Source organism: Amaranthus tricolor, chromosome 17 (assembly GCF_026212465.1).
Source record: "Amaranthus tricolor cultivar Red isolate AtriRed21 chromosome 17, ASM2621246v1, whole genome shotgun sequence".
Classification (NCBI taxonomy): Eukaryota; Viridiplantae; Streptophyta; class Magnoliopsida; order Caryophyllales; family Amaranthaceae; genus Amaranthus; species Amaranthus tricolor.
Window position 1 is genome coordinate 11,096,227 of NC_080063.1, and position 25,791 is coordinate 11,122,017.

The 25,791-nt window shown below is 33.5% G+C and overlaps 3 protein-coding genes across 5 annotated transcripts; all 3 read right to left on the minus strand.

The window, feature by feature from the left end:
• Positions 1-5,704: 5,704 nt before the first annotated feature.
• Positions 5,705-9,065, minus strand: LOC130804797 (scarecrow-like protein 28). 3 transcript variants are annotated; one of them, XM_057669398.1, is made up of 3 exons: positions 8,840-9,065; positions 7,654-8,688; positions 5,705-7,542 (listed from the first exon to the last, which is right to left on the minus strand). In XM_057669398.1, the coding sequence occupies exons 2-3, from the start codon at positions 8,069-8,071 to the stop codon at positions 6,065-6,067; spliced, it is 1,896 nt and encodes a 631-aa protein (XP_057525381.1). In that variant the 5' UTR covers positions 8,072-8,688; positions 8,840-9,065; the 3' UTR covers positions 5,705-6,064. The 3 variants fall into 3 exon arrangements, with proteins under 3 accessions (XP_057525381.1, XP_057525380.1, XP_057525382.1); XM_057669397.1 differs by having other exon boundaries at positions 5,705-8,166; positions 8,593-8,688; positions 8,840-9,064; XM_057669399.1 differs by having other exon boundaries at positions 7,654-8,860.
• A 2,526-nt stretch (positions 9,066-11,591) lies between these two features.
• On the minus strand, positions 11,592-18,618 carry LOC130804798 (plant UBX domain-containing protein 8-like). The gene is made up of 11 exons (XM_057669400.1): positions 18,268-18,618; positions 16,435-16,496; positions 15,461-15,998; positions 15,297-15,353; positions 15,063-15,181; positions 13,931-14,177; positions 13,567-13,764; positions 13,341-13,484; positions 12,482-12,625; positions 12,337-12,393; positions 11,592-12,092 (listed from the first exon to the last, which is right to left on the minus strand). The coding sequence occupies exons 1-11, from the start codon at positions 18,349-18,351 to the stop codon at positions 11,985-11,987; spliced, it is 1,758 nt and encodes a 585-aa protein (XP_057525383.1). The 5' UTR covers positions 18,352-18,618; the 3' UTR covers positions 11,592-11,984.
• A 1,967-nt stretch (positions 18,619-20,585) lies between these two features.
• Positions 20,586-25,296, minus strand: LOC130804799 (cytochrome P450 87A3). The gene is made up of 9 exons (XM_057669401.1): positions 24,932-25,296; positions 24,051-24,372; positions 23,326-23,475; positions 22,599-22,850; positions 22,319-22,408; positions 22,163-22,241; positions 21,701-21,807; positions 21,403-21,530; positions 20,586-20,973 (listed from the first exon to the last, which is right to left on the minus strand). The coding sequence occupies exons 1-9, from the start codon at positions 25,216-25,218 to the stop codon at positions 20,865-20,867; spliced, it is 1,524 nt and encodes a 507-aa protein (XP_057525384.1). The 5' UTR covers positions 25,219-25,296; the 3' UTR covers positions 20,586-20,864.
• Between the last annotated feature and the right edge of the window lie 495 nt (positions 25,297-25,791).

The following is a 25,791-nucleotide window of genomic DNA, read 5'->3' on the forward strand; positions in this document are numbered from 1 at the left end:
ATTATATTCAAATTAATTATCACTAAAAAAAGTAAAAAGTGCTAGACATTCTTCACTTTTACACTTAGTACTAATTTTTAAGTTTATGGACATGAAGACGAAGAAAATAAATCAACTTTTTAATCCTAAGATTGGTTTTAAACACGCAATAATCCGAAGAGGAAAGTATAGATTCATGGTTTAAGACCCTTTTTAGATTCTTAATCTTTTGTGTCTCACTAATTTAAATAATAGATTATAATAAAAATAAAAGAGAATATAGAGAGTAAAAGTGATGAAGTTAATTATATTCAAAAATAGAATTGAGACAAGTTTTTTAGGGGTAAATTTGACCATATTTCTGTAATTTTTTCTTTAAAGGTAAAACGGATATGAAGCATCTGTTATCTTTTCTCACTCAGATTTTATAGACAGAATATTGAATTTTGATGATGACTAAAATAATGTGTCACCCAACACTCAACGTATTGTTTGATAGTTCTCTGCCCACCAACATCTCTTGGTGTTTACTATTCTCTCATATACACAATTTAATCTAGACAAATATTCAATTATTTATAAAGCATTTTTAGAAGGTTTGGAATACGTAATTCCTTTATGTTACTAATTATTATATAATCCTTTTCCTAGGTTATCTTTAAATTAACTTGTAAGTGGATGTTTCATAATCCGTTTGATGACAATACACAATTAAAGATAATGACACATTAAAAACATCCGTGGGAGTGAGTCAGCAACAATCATGCCAACACATGCTTAACACACTTAACCCCACCATAATTCACATTTGTCAAACGTTAATTAGCAATGCGGCCAATATTTGGTATCAAACAATTTGTGATGACAAGGAAAACTCACAAACGAGTGAATGTATTTTTACAATTCTTTCGCTCCATACTTTCATTATATATGCAATTAATAGTAATATTTTTCCCAAAATATGTAATAATATTTAAAAAATAGGTAATATAAAATAGTTTGACTTAAAAAATATGAATAATTATAGTTATTTAAAAGAACATTTTAAGCAATTTCAAAGTAGATTTTAAAGATCATAATACGATTTTAATAAATTATCAATAGAATTTGAGATTTATTTTCTGTAATTATAAGTAAAGTTTAAATATTTTTGTTGGAACTCATTTAACAAATTATGTTGTTGGTTTTGTTTTTTGAAAGTTTTTTGTCAAGTTATTTACGGTGTGGTACAGATCAACCTTCATATCAAATAAGAGCTAGTGTGTGATTCGACTAGTATTTATATCATACATGTCGAGAATCAAATAAATTAATTAAATTAACTGAAAGTTGTGAATCAGCCTACTATAGAGAATTTCATTGCATGACATGAGCAGTTTAACTCTCACAACCTATAAGAAGATTAATTTCGTCTTTTTCTTTCCTATAAGAATCATCTAACCTACCTATAAATCAGAAAAATAATAAGTACAAAATATATTAAATAAAAAAAATCTAAAATAATATCAGTCTTGAAGTCCCTTAAATCGTAAGGATGTGGCCATATGGGATAAGGGTCCCTTAGGTGAGATGAATGGCCAAATTAAAGGAAAGTTCTAGATCACTAAAAATGGTAAAATAGTGTATAACGTAATAACAAGGAGATGAAATCTTGGTTGTTTGGAAGTGAGCGTGTAGTTGTGGGTTAGTGGAATTTGACCAAATTCAAAGGTTATGATTTCTGATAAGTGGTTGGCCTTATGGCCTTTGATGCATCTATTGTTTTTAGTTCAATACACGTACTTTCTTCATATAATATACTTTTTGGTGCCGAAACATCTTGTTAGTATTATTCTGTCATGTTATACTATTTTATCTACACTTTCCCTTTTTGTGACGTATTTTGTTTCACTAAATTTACCTTATAATAACTATAGATATTTGGTAGGAAAATTATGAAAAATGACAATAAAAAAATGTGTGAATGTGATGAAAGTATAAGTTAAATGTGTGGAAATGAGTTAAAGAAATAATGTAGATGATAGCTAAAAATACAAAATTAAATAAATTTAGTAAAATAAATTAAAGAAAAGTGAGACAAATTTTATAAGACAAATACAACATAAAGAACCTTTTTGGTGTCATTAGTGCGTAGATAAATGTAAAGTAATTGTTAGTGGTCTATATAATTGAGAATTATCACACCCACAACTAAATTAATGAGAATTATATATATTTCCATCACAATTGGAAAATATAATAATTTAAACAAGATTAGGAAACACAAAAGAAATTTTTGACAATTCATATATTAAGGGTAAAATAAAGTTTAATATAAAATTTTGTTAGATAAACCCTTCTATATGTGGTGTAGGGGCGTCAAGATTAGGAAACACAAAAGAGTCATGACCGTATGCTCTTCCTGTTAAAGACCTCTCTAATTATAAAATTATCATCATCATATCTACGGTATATCTAGCTAATATAAATTATAATTAGAGTTTGGAGAATGTTGGATGATGGCAAATCAAATTCTTATCTAACGAGAGTAAGAGACAATATAACTCGTGAAATCTTTAACTCGAATTGCAAATGAAAATAAAAAACCCATGTAAAGTCAAAAATAAAATAAGTTAAGGTACGATAAGTAACACGTCGAGCTAATAAACATAAAAAAAAATCATAAAGACACAAAAAAAATCATGACAAAGATAAACGTCAAATGTCTTAGGACATAAATTCGGTGTCTGCGACTAGTTTACTCATTCTTATCGCTTTATCTTATTGTTCAGTTGAAAAGGCTTACTATGAGATGAGTAAGTGATTACATGTTTCAGACCCTATGACATTGATTTTGATAAATGCATTTCTAACTTTTAATATTCTAAGGAAAAAACATAATTTCAAAAACAATGATCATGTTATAAGGAAGTTCTTATAACTTAGGTGAATTAAAATATTTTACTATTAATATGGATGCAAACGGAGCGGGGTGGGGCGGGGATTAGAATTCCCATCCCCATCTCCATATGTTAATGCAATATCCATCTCCGTCCCTATCTTCGCTGTGGGTATAACTTTTTTTCCCCTCCCCTCCCCGATGGGTTTGTACCTAAAATCATCCCCGCCCCACCACCCATCTGGGTATCCATCCCCATCTAATACTCAATTTTCCCGCCCCACCACCCGTCAAATCCCCGCTGAATACCCATCTGTGCCACATATTTATATTCAATCATTTGGGCCTTAAAACCCATAATACATAAAGTCTCAAACAAACACACATCCAAAGTCTCAAACAATTACATATCCAAAGTCTCAAACAAACATATATCCCAAAATTTGTACATATCTTGAGGCGGGGCGGGGCGGGGCAGGGATGGGGCGGGTATCACCTAAAACCCATCCCCATTCCCATCCCCGCGGTGGGTATGAATTTTATACTCGTAACCGTCCCATGACCCATCAAATCGGGACCCGATGGGGCGGGGATGAGGCGGGTCTCCTATTAGACCCGCCCCGCCTGCATCCCTAACTATTAAACAATAGATTTAAGATTCAAATCTCTAACAATATTTAATATTTGATTTTAAAAGTTTTAATAAACTGCTAAGTGATATTGCAGTTCATAAATTATTATGTCACTTAGCGATTTATATAATCTTCTCAAAATATGTGTGTTTTCTAATTTTAAGTAATAAATAAATTGCTATATCACATAGCAGTTTAGCGGTTTATTGTAAATGATATATCGCTATGTGCCATAGTAAATTATATTGAAAAAAAACGCCATACTACATGGAGAGTAGGTGGAAATAATTTTGTGTTGGAGTGAATGTAATGTGAGATTAAGTTTGTAATTTGCGTTTTTTTAGGCTAAGACTATTCATGTTTAATTTGTTAAATAAGACTTTTTGTTATATTATTTTATTATATTTTTAATACATTAATTATATAAAAATTCTTAAATGAGACGGTCTAATGATAAAACTATTTTTATTAGGCTAATCTATGTATATTTAGTCTATTAAAGTGATTACTTATAATTTTAAAATAATCACTTAAAGAAATAGACTAATAATATAAACTCAACTCACAGTGAGACAATCTCATATAAACTAGCTGTTAATTAAATTATTATGGTAATTGTTAGTTGATAGTAGGCTTTTGTTCACAACTTGGGCATCGTGGCCTAGATATTAAGTTAATTACATTTCCAGCTTTTTTAGTGCTTAATTTATACCCCAATTATTACTAAATATAGGAGTATAGTAATAGACTAATAGTCTAGGAATGCTTTACATGTGCATCCAGTGTCCACTGTCGTTGTTGTCTGACTCTAAGCATTCCGGTGGAGTTTAAAACTATGTGTTGTAAGCCAACCATTATTTTTTTGAATGATTACGTCAATAGAATTTTATATCAAACATTAAACATTACAGGTTTATTTGTTAGGTATATTATGTATCCTTAACATTTTAAATATCAGTTCATGGTCGAAGTCTCAAAATAAATACTCGTATGTTATATACTTTAATACTAGGGAGGACTGTCAACTCATATTGAACGGATCTCGATAAATTTTATGTGTGATTTAATTAATTTTATTATTATTCATGAACTTAATTTTTTAATATTGTATCTCTAGTTCAATTTTCACATAACACGTTCTACCATTGTTCTTGGGGTTCAATAAGCAATTCTACATAGTTGTTCTTAATTTTGCATTTGACTCAATATAGTCAAAAGTTTAGCTTTTATAATTAAATTAATCAAACGTTATGCATTGTTATAATATTCTTTTCTGAAGTCTCTAATTTTAATTTATATTTTTTTTTGCCTCAAGAATTTAAAACAAATTTGCTTTGGTAGGGAAGGATCATGACATGCCTCTTTATAGGTCCATCACTAATTTGACATATCTATGATTAAAATTTTCAAATACATATGAACTTTTTTAAGTTTATTCTAACTTCTAAAGGATCTTTTTAAGAGATTCAAGAAAAATACCAAAATTAGTTATTTTCAGTTAGTTTTGTGTATTGAACTATATTTAGACTGAAGTTTACATCTACACTTTTAGTCAACAATCATAAATTGTTGTATAAGACGCACTTTATTTATGGATTAGATAGTTCATAATACATATTGCGATAATATAAATTTTTTGTTTGAGATTGTTTCAACTTTCACCGATTACGGTCTGTCACAAGAATATATCTTCAGTGTAAAAACTCTATTGAAGGAGCAAGAAGTCCTTAAATTAAGCGCATATCTTTAAAGTTAGGCCCATACAGAAGGCCCAATGTCATTCACTAAAGAGAGACACACGCTACACAATACACAGTACACAAATAAATCTTGGTTTCTAAATTGTTCAATCTGAACTAAGCAGGGTATGTTGAATAGGTTGATGTATATATATATATATATATATATATATATATATATATATATATATATATATATATATTATATAATTAAAAAGGCTCATAAATATTTAAAGTAAAGTTAACCTAGGCTTTCTCTTTGCAATAGGTGTTTGATTTTTAATAGAGACGAGAAAGATTAATTAATGACATTGGGGTAATGAAATGTTATATGCTTAAGCTTAATCTTTTTTGTTTGCTATTAAAATAATAATAATATTTTAATCTTTTTCGTTTGCTTATTAATTTTGCAGACATTAAATAAATAATACTATTAGAGCACATATATAATTACTTATTTACTCATGAACAAAATGTTGAAAAAAACCTCAATAAAGATCGAATTTTATTCCATATAATTCTGAATAACGAACAAATGAATGGACTAATAAATATGGATCCTGAATACATACTACAAAGAATTGATTACACAAAGAATTGATTAATGAATTAACTATGCTTCACAATTTAGCTAGCCTAAAAGAACCAATCACAAATCTGTATAATAAGTAAAGAAAAAACTAACAATATCCTGTAGAACTGAATCCTGGCTGATCACCAAAAAAAATAATTTTATCTGCATAAAAGAATCAAAGAATCCCTCTACACCTACAAAGAATTCAATCTTCTGTAACTGTATTTCCTATACTGTCGCGCAAAATTCATCCGCAAGCTGATCAAATCGGCTGAGAATAACCCGAAGAAGTCCCTGCACCAGCATCAATATAAGCCCACGAAGAGACAGTATAAAGCGGCTGATCCATCCATCTCAATGTAATTGCTTCATTCCCTTGTTGTTCAACAATGTAGCTCTCGTTTGAATACATCTTCAACAGCATTTGGGTTTGAAATACCTCTCTTTCGTTAGTGTTCATACACCGGAACCCTTCTTGCTCGATCCTCGTTTTCCAAGACCCAAATTTTTCGTGCCTTTCGATCCTGTCGCTCCCTTCACAAGCAACTATGTTCCTAATTTCACGCCCAAACATTTCCTCGATCTTCACCCTTGCTGGACTATCAAATGGAAGGCTAGCATCGATGGAATCGAATATAGCTGAGTAGTAACGTAAGGAATTACAAACCCGCATGTCCAATGTGGATTCGTTGTGATCAGCTTCTTGCTCGGCCATAACCAAAGCTATTGGGTTAGTGCTTCGAATTAGACCCATGAAATCTCTAAACACTGCATTGTTAGAGTCGTATAGAGTTTTGTGGAGCTGAAATATGCAATTCACTGCCACGCTTTCGCCTTCCTTTACGTGGAGCATCCATAACCTTACATCCTCCAATCGATCAACAACCGGGTGAAATTCAAAAGGCAGATTAAATGCATCGGCAAAGCTAGCCAACCTATCTCCCGTCTCAACTAATTCTTGCTTCGACTCTCCTATCCCAGTGATCCGAACATGACTCGGAGGATTATGCATTGCCGCTAAACTTTGAAAAAAGCCGGGCCATTGTAGCCCTTGCTTGATATCAAAGTCTATAATATGCACCTTATCCTTGCCTTCAAACGCTCTCAATAACATCGCGTTAGCAGTGAAGTGAACGAACTTAGGAATCGGACTGATCTGATTCAAAAGCCTCAATGCAGCTGCACCCGATTCATCATCGAATCGATCAAGCTCCCTTGGAACACTTATATGAAAAACTCGAGGCCATAACCTCGTTACCCTCAAGGCTAATGCTTCAGTGAAGTAAGCTGTGAGTCGGCTAATTGTAGACCAACCCCTCGGAGAAGCTTGCTCGCCCAACTTGGCAATAAAATGATTGATACCCGGAATATTCCTTGATCCAATAGCTTCAACACAGCTCATAAGAAAGCTGACTAGCTCGAACGCTTGTTGCTCGATCTCACCATCATTGTTGTGGGTCAGAACAGCCCTGGAACCATCACCGGGGTTAGGGTTCATTGACCCATTTCCAAATCCATGCTCAGAAATGTTCTCATTCAGCCTAAGACCCAAGCTGTGACTCTCTGAAGATGAACTAGACCCAGAAGCTGTAGTAGTAACAGGCCCATGACTAGGCTCACCATCTTTTTCTCCACCATATTCAGTAATCTCAGTACCATCAGTTTCAACCCAAGGATTGTGTAATAATGGTGGAGGAGAAATAACATCAGAAGGAGCAAAACACACCCTTTCTTCTTCCCCTGAACAGGAAATAGAAAATGGAACTTGAGGGAAGTTAACAACTCCAAAACCAGGTTGTTGAATCCAGAAATTTTCACTACCCAGATGGCTTAAGTTCAAAAAATCCTTACTTTTAGGAGAAAATCCATCAGAATCTCCAAAATCATAGCTGTTTTTCTTCCTTTTAGCTCTCCCAACATCATCATCATCTTCATCAAAAGACCCTTGATCAGTTAATCTCCTCTTCAAGTTCTTGCCTTTTCCCCTCCAAAACTCAGTCTTGATCTCTCTTCTTCCCTCTGGCGATGATGGAACCCGAATGCTTTGCTTCAATGTCTTCGTTTCGAGCGGTTTCTCGACAGATAAACCCACCGGAGTACGAATCGATTGCTGACGAGAAACTTCTTTTCTTGGGAAATTGCAGGGTAAATCCAATCTCTGTGTGCTCATTGAAGGTAATGGATAATGGCAAGCTTGAAATTGTGCTGATGCTTCACTCCTTAATCTATGCCTTGGTGACAACAATGTTGAAGAACACCCAGCCAACATTCTTATCTTCTAACCTTCTTCCAATTTGTTCTCTTTTTTCCTCTCACACACTCTAATTTTCTGATAATCTCTGTTCTAAAATCTCAAACCAAGTACTATATATATATATATATATATGCAGTTTAACAATCACAATTCAGAAACAATACTCTGCACTATATGATTTGTATATGAACAAATTCCTCAAATCAAAAGAATATCAGAAAAAATAGATTATATATTTCTAATTGTGAGTGTGTGTTGAATTCCAAGGAAAAAAAAAATCAAAGGGAATCCGATGAGTAAAAGAGAGAAAAAACATGAGAAATTTGTGTGTTTCTAGTCTCTACTAGTCTCTACAAATCAAATATTATATGTGCAATGAATAGATGAATGAAATTAAGTTTCAATTACCTAAAATATATGAACAATCAATCAAATAATCAATCAATAATAAACTAAAAAAGCCTAAAAATCATCGGATTCCAAGATTATTAATGAAGATTCATGGGAACAAAATCAAAAGAAGTGAAGAAACATACTTGATCTTGAAATTGGCAGCTGAAATTGTGATGAATCGAAGAACCCAATTCAGAAATTGAATCATTCACCATGAATTCCATATCTTCAGTTACTTCCTAAGATTAAAACAATTTGGTAAAAGATTATGAGAGGAACATTGCTTAAAACCCAAATTAAAACACCCCCAAAAAGCTGAAATTGCTAAACAATGGTTGTTTTTATATAAGGAAAGAAAAGGGAAGGAGAGTAAGAAGGAAAGAAGCTAACTTTTTGAATGTAAAATCATTGTGTATCTTCCATAGCTGTCCCTATCAAAGCTACTTTGTTGACCGTCATTTGGGGTGCTTTTATTACTGATGGGTAGTAGTGAAATTCGGGAGGGGAACTGATGAAGGTAGAGGCGTTGGATTGAGATTAGACGGTTGGGATTTTGATGGGAATATGACCGTTGGAGTATGTCGTGAGATATGACCGTTGAGGAGGCAAAGGAAGGAAGTTACGTACACTTGGGAGGGAGGATGGAGTTTGGTTTTACTTTTCTGGAAGTGTGTTAACAAATTCATACTAGTCACGAGGATTGCACGTGTTTGTCTGGTTATTAGTTACCCCACCCACTCGTGGATATGACCGTTGGATTTCTTTTGTTTTCTTGATTTTCCTATGCTTTTTGACATAAATTCACAAATAGAATATTATTCTAACATAAATTTTCTAAAAAGACAATTTTTAATATATATTTAATTTTAAAGTAATCAATTACATAAATAAACTAATTATTTGACTCATCTTACTCATACAAGACTTGCTAATAATTTTATAAGGAATTAACAATTTACAAAAATATACATCTAATCAAGATACAAATATTTCAATGAAGTATATCTCTTCACTAATGGTATGTTCATAATTGTTTTTTAAAAATCCAATACAAAGAAAAACATGTATTGTTTAAGTTGGAAAGTAAGCCTTACTTTTATAGACATGTTCTATAAGAATCGAGTCTGGAGACAACTTTTATTGTTGTTACTCCTATTAGGCAAGATTAGTAACAATACGACTATAAACAAAGAAGTTATTAATGAAGAAAATCATAATGTGGAAATAAAGATAGATTTGGGTTTTGAATACTTGGTTTGTATTAATTTATTAATGAGAGAAACACCTCTATTTATACATGATTTAACTTTCTAATAAGAAAACTAAATATTACGGAATATTACAATTAAATAAACTAAATTAGAATAATATAAAATATAAAATAAAATATTCTACTGATATTCTAATTTCCTACGCTCCCCCTCAAGTTTGGTCTTGGGATCACTGAGACCGAACTTGCCAAAAATATTCTGCAAAGCTTTTGAGCCAATTAATCGCCTTGGACATAAAGTCTGCTAGTTGATATTTTGATTTTACAAAGGAAACATTGACAATCTTTTTGCCAAATTTGTCATAATTAATTTTCAATTTTTGAAGTTTAGATATAAAAAAAAAGCCACATTTTTAAAGGGTAAGAAATGGGTAAAGAAATTTGATGGGTCTTTTTTTGGATTTAGGTACGAAGATGGGCTGGATTGGAAAAATGGGGCACACGAGTCTACGGGTAGAGGAATCGGGTATTCGAGTTGGGGTAGGGTTAGGTTCCTCCTTATAAAAAGAGCTATTTTTGGAAACCCTACAATCCCTCCTCCCCATTTCTGATTTTTTCCCTCTCTCCTCATAAACCCCTTGTTTTTTGCTTGACTCACTGTACCCAACTGGGGTGACCATCCCGTCGGTCTGGTTCATCGGCACCTTTGTGGCGGCCACCCGGTGTGGGTTTGTGATTTGTGTGTCCCTTTCGATTATTGGTTTGTTGGTATTTTTTTTCGGCATGAGATTCAATTGTGACCCTTTTGATTTGTGTTTTTGGGTTTAAAGTTTTAGAAATATTTGGGTAAGTATGAATTTTTTTGGTTATATGTTTGGATACTTTGGAACATTCGTTCCAAGGAAATCATCTTTTGAGAGTTTGGTTTTTTCTTGGTTTAATTTTTGCTCTGATACCATGAAGAAAATCATAATGCGAAAATAAAGATTGATTTGAGTTTTGAATACTTGTTTTGTATTAATTTATCAATAAGAAGAAAACCTCTATTTATACATAATTTGACTATCTAATAAGAAAACTACATATTACAAAATATTAAAATTAAAGAAAATAAATCAGAATAGTATAAAATATAAAATAAAATATTCTACTAATATTTCACTTTCTAACAATTAATTGTTGCTATTACTATTTAGTTATTTACACTATATTTAAATAGCAAATTAGAAAAGAACAGAAAGAAAGGAAAGAGAAGTGAAGAGAAAGGAAAGGAAGGGAAAAGAAGAGGAGGAATAAAGAGAGTGATCTAATTTGTTTAGAAGGAAAGCGAAGCAAAAAGTAAGAAAAATGAATGTTTTTCCATCAAAATTTTCCATTTTAGGAGAAATTATTTTCTTTACAAAATTTATTCATGTTTTCCCTCCATCCCTTCCCCTCCAAATCTACACCTTCCTTTTTGTTATCCAATAATAGATTTTTCATTCTTTTAAATCATTTTCTTTTCGTTACCTCTATTTCTCTCTATCCAAACACAATATTGACAATAATGATGATAGTGTGACTTTTCTTAATATATGTTGTGTTTATATTTGATATAAAGTCTTAGCCTTCAAGACCATTCACACATACTTTTCTTGACCATTGCCTTTATTGGTTGTTGATACAATAATATTTTACATGTATTTTCTCTTATTTATATTGTGTTTTAAGGCTCTTTAATGGTCATTTCTGTCTTGAAAGTAATGTGCTGAAAAGAAGGAAAAATTGGACTTAACGGAACCATTGAAGGAGGAGACTGCCAACATAAAGTAGAGCATTGAAGGAGACTGCCAACATGAAGTAGAGCAAGAGACGATGTCGTATAAGAAACGAGCCTAATACCTGATCGAGTATGCTCAATATCCAATCGGGTATCTCCTCCAGACTCGAGAATTCAAGGAAAATCGGACTTTTGTTATGAGGCCAATACCTGATCGGTTATGCTCAATAAGGTATCTAATGCCATCAAAGATGGCAACAAAGTTGATCACAAAACTTCCTATATTCCTTTCTGTTGTGCAAAGCTGTGCAACACAGTATGCAGCAAGAAACATAAACAGATAAACAATCAATCATCCAAATGAACAAATTCATCAACCGGGGCAATGAAACGCTGCCCTGACCGTGTTTTTCCATTTCCACTCCTCCTAACACATGGGAGTTACTTGTACTTATAATTGGCAGTCAGATGATCCAACTTCCATGTGCATGAAGATCATATATTTCTACAAATTACCGAGTGGATAAAAACATTTGAATTTCTCTACAAGTTCTGTGGTGTCATCTTTAAATTAACTCTAAGAACAACGCTTCCTGTTTGCTTGTTAAGCCGAGATCGCTAAAGCTTAAGCTGCTCTCCTCATTGCTGAATGCTTGGCGAGGGTATGGCCTTACCTGTCGGTGCCACATAAAAAAAGTCCGATGTGATATTCAAGAAAGATACGACAAGGTTAAAGCATAATAATTCTTTTCAGTGAAACATAACTCGTTAGTTAGTTCGCCTTTTGGTTTTGTGCTTCCCTCAAAATGGTTAAAATATCCTAAAACCGACCATAATTCGCTTTTTTCAAGTGAGGATTCGCGAGGCAATTAGACAACTGATTCTTTTCGAACAAGTAGATGAGAAGTAGAAAATTACCACTCGATAAATTCCAGGTTTGACGGCTTTCCCAACATCAATGAAGTCAAAGAGAGACTGCAGATACAACGATCAGTTAGCCAGCCATTAACGAGATTGCCAGAGTCATCAAATCCAATCAGAAGCAAGTATTCACAGGACATACCTGCAATTTATCAGACTTGAGAAATCGGCGGCCTCGTCGACTTCCATCGGGCATTCTAACAAGAAGAGTGACTACATTCTCACTATCAGATGATGGTTCCTCTGGAAGAGAAGCCTCTTTTGCAGCCAGTTGTCTCTCAAGCTCCTAGCAGAGAAGAATTTTTAATTAACTCATAGAAAGTATATAAATAAAGATTGGACCATAGAGAATCACCAGTGAACAATCCAGAAATAATACCGAACATTTTTCAGTAGCGTCAAAATTGTTAAGATAGTCCAAGTATCGGGAGATGACTATACTAAATAAAATATCAAGTCATTGCATTAATTGATGTATGAGGGAGAAAAGAAAAAGCACTCGATAGAACATTAGTCCCATAAGATGCAACTTACGTAGTTTTACACACATGATAGCAACCGGTGAACATGCTATAGCCATTTAGACCAAGTTGTGTCGATAATCTTTCTTAACAAAGGGCATTAGTCATTTCATAAAGAAAGCTACAATTGAATTTTACACCGTCAATAGGCTAACTAACACAACATTACATTGCCCCAATGCCAATAGAGTGACTCCCACCTAGATAGGTATGGTAGTGGGATCGTATGTGTGCAGCCTTGCCCTTGTACTATCAAAGGCTGTTTCCAATTAAAGCTTGATTGGAAACACGAGAGAAAAAAATTGATAAGAGCATAAACTCAAGATAAAAGCCATCATTATCGTGAAGTACATGAAAACCCAAGATTCAATTAAGAAACAGAATGGGCTAAAGGAATAACATCATTTCTGGGGAGATTTGGCTTTCACGTGTTAAAATAAAAATTGACTTCATAAGATGTGCAAGAAATTGCAATGTCACCTGCTCCTCCTCTAATTTCATCCGCAATTCTTCATCCTTTCTCCTCTGCTCATCCAGTGCCGCTTTCCTAGCTGCTTTTTCTTCCTCCATAGCCCTCAATTCCTTTTCTCTATCAGCTTGCAATGCAGCAAGGTATTCATCATCCTACATGTTAAGTGCAAATAGAAATCAGTATTTTTTTCAAAAAGAAAAAAAAAAAACGCACTCTAGATTTCAAAACTCATACCTGCTGGTCTCGAATAGCACGCTGAGCAACTAGGCTTGGTGAGGGGGGACGAGGCATTCTCCAGGTTGTGTCAAAACCAGGGTGCATCATCTGATGCGGAGCATATGGTACACGAAATCCCCTGTCAGGAAGTCCACCAAACATGGCAGCCTCCAGCATGACTGCTTCATCGTGCTCCTCGGAGGAGATACCCCCCCACTGCAAAAAAGCATTTGATAGTTGATAAGGGGAATATTTACAGCATTTAACTATCATTCTTTTTCAAATTATTCGTTAGCGTTTTCATCAAAATGTATGTGTCGCAGATATCTCTGAATTTTTCAACTAACTCCCACATTATAATGGAGCGAAGAGATATTACTACCTCATCAGGGAAAGCATTTCCATTAGTTTGTGACTGGCTAGCAACAGTAGGTTGTAGAGGATTCAGAGCAGGACTAGCTTCAGACTCTCCTACTTCTCTGCTAGCCATAGCTGAAGCAGAAGACCTACGTCTTGGCCTATTTCGGACCAGTGGTTGCTCATCCAATTCATAGACTTCCTCTTGGAAGGATGAACTCCCAGCTTCTTTTATTTGACGAGTCAAATTGTGAGAAGATTCTACACCTTGCCTTGTAGATTGAAAAAGAGACAAAAGACAATGGAGTAAAGTTCAATAGATTATTAACAAATTTTTTGCGCACATGAGGCGAGATTTTGGAGAAAAATTGATAACTCAGAATATATCAGTACAATTGCCCCAATCCCAATAATGATAGCATAACAAAAGAACGTAACTAGCATTAAAGAAGCATATCATTACCTTTCTACTACAACAATTTCATATGAAATTCTCCTAACTGGTCTCCTTGATGGACCAAAACCATCAAAAACAAAAGGCTTACACTTATCAATAGATTTGTTCGTATTTGTTCTACTTATCTTAAGTTATACTTGAGTTTTAAGATTTCTCAATGAAGACAAATATTTATAAATCTTAATCTACAGATTGTAATGGATTTAGTTAAATGGACCATCAAAGCATTTGCACGCTTACTTTTGAAAAATAGTAGATAATGTTTGCAACCAAGGATCAGGTAAGAACAATCTCCGTTATAATAAAATTGAGATTGAGCACATTTGATCCCCAAAACTCCACGAAGGCGGGAAGCTGGCATTGGGCTAATGACACGTCGTTGTTGAGTAAAGGGATTTTCAAATTCCAAAATGGCTCGTTCAATAGGGATCATATTAGGATCTATAGTTGACTGGCTCAATATATAAAGCCAATCATAATTAATATATAAAGCCAATCATAATTAACTATGTTAATTTTGGCATCAATTTGAATCAGAAGAGGTCACATCAGGTTAAAAGAAAATTTTCTTATTTTGGATAATATTTGTATATGGTTTAGATAACTCGGATAATATAGTCAGGTATTGCAGAATTTTTTAGGTCAACTAATCAATTAGTCACAAAGAACCCATGACTAATACACCAATTTATAAAGATACCTTCGATTTGGCGCATCAAATTTCCCTAGCTCTTCCACCTCAAAACGCTCATCAGAAACAGAACCAGATGCTCCAGCCTTGATACTTGTCTCTCTTTGCAATTTTTCCTGCTCTGCTGTCTGTATTCACATTTAACATGATAGTATCACAAAAAATCAGCAGCAAACAAAATTTGCAACAAAAAAAGTAAAACCATAGATCATTAAACTCCAAAGATAAGGATACTGCATGTACAAGATCAGTATCATCGCGCTGAGATGGCTCCTGCAGTGGGCCAGCCTCGTGCAAGCCCTGAAATGATAGAAAAAATTGTTATTTTTGCATAGATAACCGAACAGACGAGTAAACAGGATAAATTAATGGTAAGTCCAAATTAAAGAAGAAAAAACAAAGCCAACTTGAATATTCTGTAGTTCAACATCTCTTTTGGAAGCTTCAATGGCAGCCTGGATCATTTCTTCCTCTATATCATTTGCATGATCTGGCATATCATCAAATTGAGGTGCACTAGGTCTGGTATCATCCCTATTACCTCCTACATTCAACGGAATAACATTGTCATCTTCATCTTCCAGAATGACTGTTCCACGTATTCCCTCTGCATTAAGAGTATCAGTAACATCCTCAATCCTAGGACCACTACCAGAAGAAGCAGCATTATAATTGCCACCATCCTTGACTTCTATGGGGATTTCCCTTAATTCTCTTGGTTGAGACACAAATGGGGCACGTTCCATGAGCTCAGCGCTGGTATCAAAAAAGCTTCTATTATTCAATAGGCTCCCCCTAAAGGCTGGATCAAGGATAGAAAATGGATCAAACGCTCTAGTAGAAGATAATAGAGATGTAGGACCACGAGTCTGCATTATGGGTGGATCATCTATATCCATGAGATCATTTGGTGGAGCAGCACCTATGCTAGGGGCTTCCTGCAAACTAGATATCACAAATGGAAAGCAATTACATTAACAGTCATTAGATTAGAAACAGAAATCTATATATACTATAATAGCCCTACTTAAATGTTGACTAGTTTCTCTACAAAAGATACAAACCAATAGGAGATGCTGATATTCCTTCCTATTCTAACTAATTGTCCGGAATCAAAAGCTTTCCAATGCATTACTTTAATCCTTAATATCTCAAATTGTATAGAGTTTAAAATTATAAAAAGTCGATATAATAAAATTCACATTGAGACAAATCAAACCCACTTGACTATGTTTTAAGTTTCAACTTATAGATTACAAAACAAACGAATAGTGGTAGATGAATAGTGTCCATTTTCAAATGGGAGAAATATTAGGAATAGAAGGGAGTAAATATTAGGAAAGATGACTATGCACACACATCGGTATAGAAAAAAACTTACATATTTCTATCTGCCTCAGTAAAATGTGCATTAACAGCTTCATTGAGATTACCACCATGTTCCTATACAAAAGAATATGAAATAAAAAAACTAACAAGGGAAGTACGCAGCTCAAAAAAGAATCTGCACGTATGAGTACTTCACATCTTCAAAGACTCGTTACAAAAAGGAAAGTACACATTTAAATCATCAAAATATAAACTTGAACTACAAGATATGTGGAAGGGAAAAAAAACACTCATTGACATAACTCATAAGAGAATTGTGAACTAACAGGTACAGAAAAGGTGAGGCTGTTCACGGAACCATAGATTTCTTAATGTCACATTCTAAATACAAAGATATCATCATAATGCATACCCTCCTCTTCTCTAGACAAGAGACAAGGGGGAAAAAGCACTCATACATTAATAAAAGTTGCACATGACGTGCAACTTCTTATTTATAATTTAATACAATCATTACACCATTTCCCTTCTATTTTCATCGGCATTAGACATAGTCATTTGATGTTTCTTCAAATGGAATGGTGCAAGACTCAATTGATCATGAACATATAAGAAGTATATTAAGTGATCAGAGAAAACAAATACATAAAATGAACAGAATACATAAAAAAAAAGGATAGATCATTATACAGCATTACCACTGATCTTCTGAAGTAGGGCTATGTGTGGCTGTCTTTGGTATGAGTTTGTCATTTGCAGTCCAAAACTCCAAAAAATCCATGCACTTAAACTATATATCCTTTATAATAATACTATATTATGAAACAGAGAATACAATATAAAGCATTTGCAGTACATCTAAGTTTTTATATAACTATGTGTAATCGATCTTTAAGATGTCTTATTAACTCTACACTTCTACAATTGACAACCCTACATCAAATACTACTTTGCTTTAAAAACCATAAATCTCAAGAGTGTCGAGCTTTATACCCATCTGCGTCCACTTGATCACAAGTGACTTCGTACATGTCAATATGTCAACATGAGGGCACAAGTTTGACCCACAATATCTCACAATTAACACAAACCCTCAACTATCCCGGTCAAACATTCCTTACAGCTGATCCTCTATTGACCTAGATACAAAATTAAATGATAACCACAAATTGTCCTATATAGCTAACATCTAGAGAAACAAACGACCAAGGGTGAACTGATTGGCCTCTCAATCAAGTAATTAAATCTCTAACGCGTTGACATTTACACGATTTCTCCATAAGGAAGAAATCTGTCATAATCAAAGTAATCTGCCAGTAAAAGAACTTTAATCCTCAATACAACAACAAAAACAACATTGCCAAAACCTTCATTTCAAAAGATTGGAATCGGCTAAATAAACCAATACATCAATCCCCTTGCCGTGCAAAAAAATTCTCTATTTGATTTTCTAACATTTTCTAACATTACATTCCTTCATATCCATCTCAACTTAACTTCACCCCAATGACCACTAAAGAATAACATTATATACTACCTCCATTGCAAAGGCAAAAGCAACACTTATAGGGAATGGTAGCCATCAAATGTAGGCTAAATTGCAAGCTAAATTATGCACATAGAAGAAAACAAAAAAACCCCACAATTCTACTTGATCAAAAACAACTTAACACAAACTATCATCACCAACCAAGTCAAACACAACTATTGGCTACTCAATCAATAAATAAAGAATACCCATTACATCAATTAATCAGCATATATCCTTTCTTTTGATTTCTGATAACAAAAATAACAAACTAAGTAAAATCCAAACAAAAACCCAAATCAACCCAACTCAGAAATAAATGAAAACCCATGATTAAATCAAGAAGTTAGATTATACCTGGAGTCTCTGTGTAGCGACAGACTCAGGAGCACCGGTGATGCTCATGAAAGTCTCAATTGCTTCACGATTGACAGTCGCCATTGAAGTGTTTCTTTTTCGGAATTTTTGATAAAAGGGTATAATTTGGAGGTTTTCTTTATTACAATAAATTAAAATTATACAATCCCTTTTTAAGAGGTTCTTTATATGATGGGGGGGGGGGGGGGGGGTGATTGGATGAATCCCTTAGCGGTGGAGGAAAGGGTGAAAAATAGAAATTGGAGGCTTTTGATTTTTTGGGTTTGTATTTGAAGTTGGAAAGGAGACACCTCAAAATGTTCAATACGCACAACACAACAAACAAAGAATGCCTTGTAAAACAAGTACACTAAAAATTTAAGTTTAAAGAAGACAAGTAAAGAACCAAAATGTAAATCTCCACTTTTGCTATATTGGCTTTTGAATTTTCTATTTAATTATTTTTTCAACACATTTCAAAAAATTAACTAAAATATTGTTTACAACAAATCTTTTACCCTTAGGAATTAGAATGGTGTTTTTTTCTATATATTTTAGTTTATGTTCTTCTTATATTTTATTTCTGATGTTATTTATATATTAGTTATACACAATTAAAAATTTTTTTTAAAAAATATTTATATCCCTTTGTACACTTCTTTAGTTGGAACCTTAGTTGAGACTTTGTACACTTCTTTTTGATCAAATTATTTGATACTCCCTTGTTACTACATGACCATATTCTTTCAATATCTTTTATTTGTGTAGTTCCAATCTATCAAAAAGTGACATGATGTACAAATTCTAAAGTACGTAATTCACTGTCAATATGTTAGACTTATGAACTTAAATTGTCATCAATTTAACTTTTTAATTTTTTTTAAATTCCTTGTAAATTGACATTACTACATACATCACAAATCTCATTCTTACAAGAAACTTAAACACAAAACTCCCATACACAACCTAAACTCTATTTTGCATGTTTCATTACCTCATTCCCCTATGATTCAGTCCATAATCATATGTATTTCACCATGAAGTGTGATTTTTTGAAAACAACCTACTGTTACAACTACCTTCAATCTCAAAGGGAGAAATCAAGTGAGGATCTAACTTGGTTGATATATGTAGAAGTCTTGAGTCAGGACCTAATAGAGCAAGTATGCAATACCATTGAGAGCATTCGTACAACCTGAGCCTGTCTCTACCAGTCCTACTATATCCGACACTATTGAGGTAAGTCATATTATTGAGGACCAAACTAACCCCCATACTTCAAGAGGAGACTATTGCTAACCCTCCCGTACCTCAAGAGGAGTTTGTTTCCATTTCTACTAAGTCACTACAAGTTACCAATTACCACCAAGAAATGCTAGAGCAATTCCACCCAAGAGGTATGATAAAAAATTTAGGCTCAACGGTTAAAGTATCCAGTAAATTGGCCAAATACGGAAATCTTTTTTCAGACTATTATGGCTTTCAATTTATGCTCTATACACTTCAAGGGTTTCAAGAAGCTTTGGGTAAAGTAAAATGAAAAGCTGTTGTAAAAGATTGAATTCGGTGCTCTCCAAAAGAATGAAACTTGGAAAAAATGTGTCTTGCTAATGGGAAAGAAAACTGTTGAGTGCGAATGGGTATTGACAATTAAAAATAGAGCGGATGGTACAATTAAAAGATACAAGACTCTTTTAGTAGCAAAAGAATACACCCAAACTTATAGAATTGACTATTTAATAACTTTCTCTCCTGTAACAAACATTGATATTATTAAGATTCTATTCTCTATAGCTAACAATAAAGACTGATCCCTGCATCAATTATGAATTTAAAGTTTGTCTAGGGTGGGTCATTTTAAAACCATGACCATCCTGACCATCCCTAGGTCTACTATTCTCTGCCTTATCTTACATCAATAATTCTATGTTTACAACCAATATAAACTTGTATAAAAATATGATCATTTTAATTTCTAGTCTTTTGGATTTTGCTGTCATTATTTTTTTCATGTATTTTAACATGATTCTCTTTGTTTTTTTGAGTTTGCACCATATAATTCAAAAAACTCACATGTAATTAATTCATATGATGCAAACTCAAAAGAAAAAAAAAATTTTATCAATTATTTCTGCAAATTGACTATTTTTAGCATAAACATATTACATACTGTTTCTGATTTAGCAATCCCTTTTCCCATTAGCTGCATATATGCACTGTTTCCAATAAGTCTATGATCATTTTCTAGACTTCTTGAAAATTAGTATAAATATAAATTAATAGGCCATTTAGCCTTCTATACACTTGAGAGGTCAGCATGAATTCAGCAATGATTTTTATTTGTGTGAAACATATATAATAACCCCTTCTTTTCTAAGTCATCATATGTGTTCTTCACATATACAAAGAAAGATGAAGGGTAAAAAACTATAAATAAAATGTATACAAATCCTGTAAAGAATACAACTTTTTTTCTTTTTTTTTTTTTTTGTTGGGAGAACTGTAAATATTTGTTCTCCTTTCCTGTATGTTTGTATTTATCTCTATTTATTGCAGTAATGCTTTTAGTATCAAATTCAGCTTCAAAACATTGGTGATCATTTAATGGCTTCTGTTGATGATTTTTCAGCCAACCGAATATGGAACCCATCTGGAAACTGTAAGCCTGGTGTCCTCACAATATTCCCACCTTTGATTGGATTCCACCTGAGTTTTTGTGAAGGAAAATCAGTTAAGCTTTGTGTATTTTATCATTCATAAATGCTTGTATGAGACAGTCTCTCGCAAAAATAGCTCTTTATTGTTAGAATATATAACATAATTTGGGGCCTTAATCATAGGCTTAAGCTTTTAGTTGAGTTGGTTTCGTGACATGGTATCAGAGGCCAGCATGATAAGAGGTCACGGGTTCGAATCTCAACCACGGCTCATCATTAAAAGTGAAATATTAAGCTTCAAGTATGACGAAGGTTTGTGCTGCATCCACATTTCTAGAAAGACTATTGTGTGAGGGGGCATGTTAAAGTCTATTACGTATTTTGGGGCTTTAATCATATGTAAGTTTTTGATTGAATTGGTTCCTAACTATTGTTCATACTTGATTAGATGGTAATGGTATAGTATGATTCGTATTACCTGTATTTTGTGACTAAACAGTGTAGGAAAACAGCCATTTGGACCTTTGTGAAGTCTGTCCCCACACAAAATCTCATGCCTCCTCCAAATGCCATGAAATGTTTAGATGCACCATTTATTTCTCCTCCCTGAATATTAATTTCATTATTAGATTACGTTTCATATAAATGTAATTTAACCAAAGGAATTATTGTTGTTAGTGATAACAAAGACATTAATTCGATTGACGCTGAAACTTCACCTAAATAATGAAAATTGTACATGATTATGACAGATGAATAAAGTATAAATTGCATACCTCCCATCTCCATGGATTAAAGTCAAGAGGATTTTCATATCTGTCAGGGTTTAAGTGTACAGCAGGAGGACAGACCATCACACCCCAACCAGCTGGAATTGTATAACCTACAATAACCAATTCTCTATGCTTATAATGTATGTTATTAGACTAAATAAAAATAACTTTTCAAGGAACCAATTCAATCAAAAGGTTAAACTGATGTTGAGACCCTAAGATATGTCATATACTATAACACACACCCTCTTACACGAGAGCCCTTTAGGCTAGATGTGTGGATCCAGCACATGCCTGTGACCCCTCGAGGGGTGATTGATATTTAAATATGTGATCTCCTATTAAGGAACCAACTCAACCAAAAGCTTAAGCTGATGATTGAGACCCCAAGATATGTTATATACGCTAACTTTGACAAAGACTTGAAGGTCCTTAAGAAAGTTCTAAATGCTGATGGATACATACCTTTATAGCAAACATTTCTGAGGGCTTTCCTGAAAATTCCTGGTACTATATTTGCCATCCTAACTGTTTCATTAATAAACTGCAATTTCAATAGATTAGTTAAAACTGAGCCATTCTGTAATGAACCTGTATTTGTGCAAAGCATTCATAACTAACCTGAAATGTGAATGTCATTGATTTATACTCATTCCATGTAAGATGAGAATCTGATTTATCGCGCCTTCTCAGAATCGCCTCATGCTCTTCCTGTCAAATTGATATTTCATCGATTAGGTTCATCAAATTATGATAGGTGAGCATATTATCGTCAATGCCAGCATATTATCGGGGAAAAACAAGGTGCACACATTTAGTGTGCAGACCATCTTTAATTTATCGATGTGAGATAAATCATTCCGATAAAAACATGAGACTGAAGGTGAACTAGGGTTAATACCGTAAGAGTTTGTAACACTGAAGGGCATTCCGAGAGATACTTGATGGCTACAGTTAGAGCCAGGGAGGTTGTCTCAAAGCTAGCAAATAGAAGCACAAACATCAAGTCCAAAGCAATTCCTTCAGTTAGAGGTGTTCCTTCCTTTGCCAATTCTTCGAGTACGTAATCGAAGAAGTCTGTATTGTGTTTCCTTGGATTCATTCTTCTTTCTTGTAACATGGTTTTCAGCATCTTCATTGCCTTCTTTCTTCCCTTTGGTCACATTCAAAGTTGTTTAATGATTAAGGCTTTAATGAAGCTAGATATCTTTATGTTAAGTTTAGCTAGACTTATTGTCGTTGCCAGCATATAATTAAGAAAAAAACAAGTGCACACCTCATATTTCAAGGAGATACTATCCCAAAACCATATTTCAAGGAGATACTATCCCAAAACCATATGGCAAGAGGAAAGGCTCCTATAACTTAGAAGTGTTCACGACATTTTTATCGAACATACCATGTTAATTTTTGATCGAACTATTGGCTCTGATACCATGTTAAATTAGACTGGACTTATTATGTGGGAAAAATATGAGGTGCACACACTTTATAAGCTAAGGAGATACCATCCCAAAATCATATGGCAATGGGAGGAAGAGCTCCAATAACTTAGAAAGTGTACACACTATCCTTATTCATCGATCTGGAACAAATGATCCCAAACGGTTAACTAATTACTAATATACCTGTAAGCATTTATGGTATGCTGTGCCAGGAATGTTCAAAGGAAAGGAGATTAATCCCTTAATGAAAGCAACAAAACTGTCCCTTAGATTCTCTGAAGAGTTTTCAGCATCATGACTAATCAGCTTTTTGGCTGTCAAATTGAAAATCATCTGCACAAACATTATAAGCTAAGCTAATTAACAAATCATTTTGGTGGCTTTTCTCCATTATATATATATATATATATATATATATATATATATACATATTCATCTGCCCTTTTAATTTAGCTACATAAGGCAAAGCAAATAAAATCGTTTTATGTGTTATGTAACAAATTTAAAGAAATCGAATCTCTTCCCTCCTGTTTAGGGTCGGAACAAAGAATATAGGAGATCTATTAAATTTTTTATGTAGAAAATTAAGGTGCTTTGTTATCCATTAATGGTAAAAAGGGGCTAAAATTTAACTTTAGTAGGTTTTGAACCCCCTAACAAACAATATCACCTGAAGACACATCATAAATTGAACTACACTTGAGTGATGAACTATAAGGAGTTTGTTATATAAGATCCTGTTTTCTGAGGCCCTAGGCGGTTGAACACTATGAATGGGCCTGAAACCACTCTTGCTCCTTTTAAATTTGCTACAAAACATGCAAAAAGCTATAACTATAACTTTGTCTTGCTTTATGTAGCAAATTCTAAAGGACACAAGAGTAATTGTAAAAATTTAAACAACTTACACTAGCTGATGCATCTTTTATCTCCACAGAGTCTAGTTTAGACCACTGATTCAACCTATTAAGCACTGCATCTTCAACTTCAGGAAGCATCTTCTTTAGGCTTTCAGGACCAAACAGACTTAACACCATATTTTTAAGGTACTTGTATATGAACCCATGTAAAGATCCCACATTTTGTCGCCCAAAAATTTCTGTAAATGTGTCCGGATACCAGCTCTGAAATGCTTGGCCTTCTTGTTGAAAGATTCTATAGTTAAGCTCTGGATCAGCTGAAACTATAATTGGTCTTCCAACTAGACTTGTTTTGAATATAGAACCATATCTGCAAAATTAAAGGTTAATCAACACATTAATGAATAAGCTAGCAAACTACAATAAAAACAACATTTTGATAATTTTGGGCTTTTACCCAACAACACCCGCAAAAGACGAGAGATAATTGTAAATAAATCCGATGAGGTTTCATCCTAAAACTAATTGGTAATAGGAGGAGTAGTCAATTAAGCTTATATGTTAGTCACTTTTTCCGTAATTCTTCGATGTGAGATCACATGTGGGTTATTTTTCCAACACATTTAATTACCTAATTTATAGAATATATAACATATTTCGAAGCTTCAACCATCAGCTTAAACTTTTAGTTGAGTAGGTTACTGGCATAGTATCAAAAGTTCAGGCTATGGGTTTGAATTTCATCTATCCCTTCTTTCATGTAAAATAATTAGTGCCCTATACAAGAGAGACTTATAGTGCACTCACACTTCTCTGCCATAGGAAATCTCTAGCTCGTATGAGGGGGCGTAACAAACTATATATATATATATAATATCGAATCATTAAATATCAGTTTAAGCTTTTGGTTTCATGGAGAAAAGACTAACCTCTTCATCCTTTGTTTGACAAAGGGATGGATGTCATAGTTAGTATGTGGAGCAAAGAACTGAAGAGTTTCACCAAGAAGAGGGAACCCCATTGTACCTGGTGGGAGTGTCCCATTACATTGTGGGTTCCACCATCTATAAAGCCAATGTGTGATGCTTATAATGACTATAGCTATTAATATCAAAATCAAGAAAAACATTATAAGAAAATTATATGAAAAATGAGAAAATGGTTGATGAAGAAATGAGGAAGACAAAGAATTAGAGCAAGAAATGCTGGCATGCATGCATCTAATTAGTAATACTAAGTGAAGAAGATGTATTTATATAAGAGAATGAGTTTGCAAACTAGTTGGAGAAAATTATTAAATTAATTATTTAGTAATGATTTAATATCTAAATGGAATTGCAGAATTTGTGTAAAGCTGTATGATAATATAACAGTTGTTACTTGTCTTAAGTAGTTGGAGATAGAATTAAATAAAAGTTGAAGAAGAATAACTTGTGTTTTAAAAAGAATTTTGCTTGCACTTTCATTCCGTTGTTAACGGCTTCATACAATACAACTCTTTAAAGCCTAGCATGATGCTGAAGCTTACTGGATGTTTCCTCTTCTACTCTTCTCTTTCTCACTCCTCTTTTCTCTCCTTCTATGTGCTTAAATCATGTTTTACAAATGGTAGTTAGCAGAAACTGTTGGCCGGAGATAATGGCTGAAGTTGTTGGCTAGTTTGACCATCTATAAGAATTAGCTGATAATTGATAAGTCAGTTGTTTAAGCTAGTTGTTAAACCTGTTGTTACGGAGATGTTTGGTAAAATTATTTAGAAAAAAATAGATTAAAATTTAAAAGTCAATAA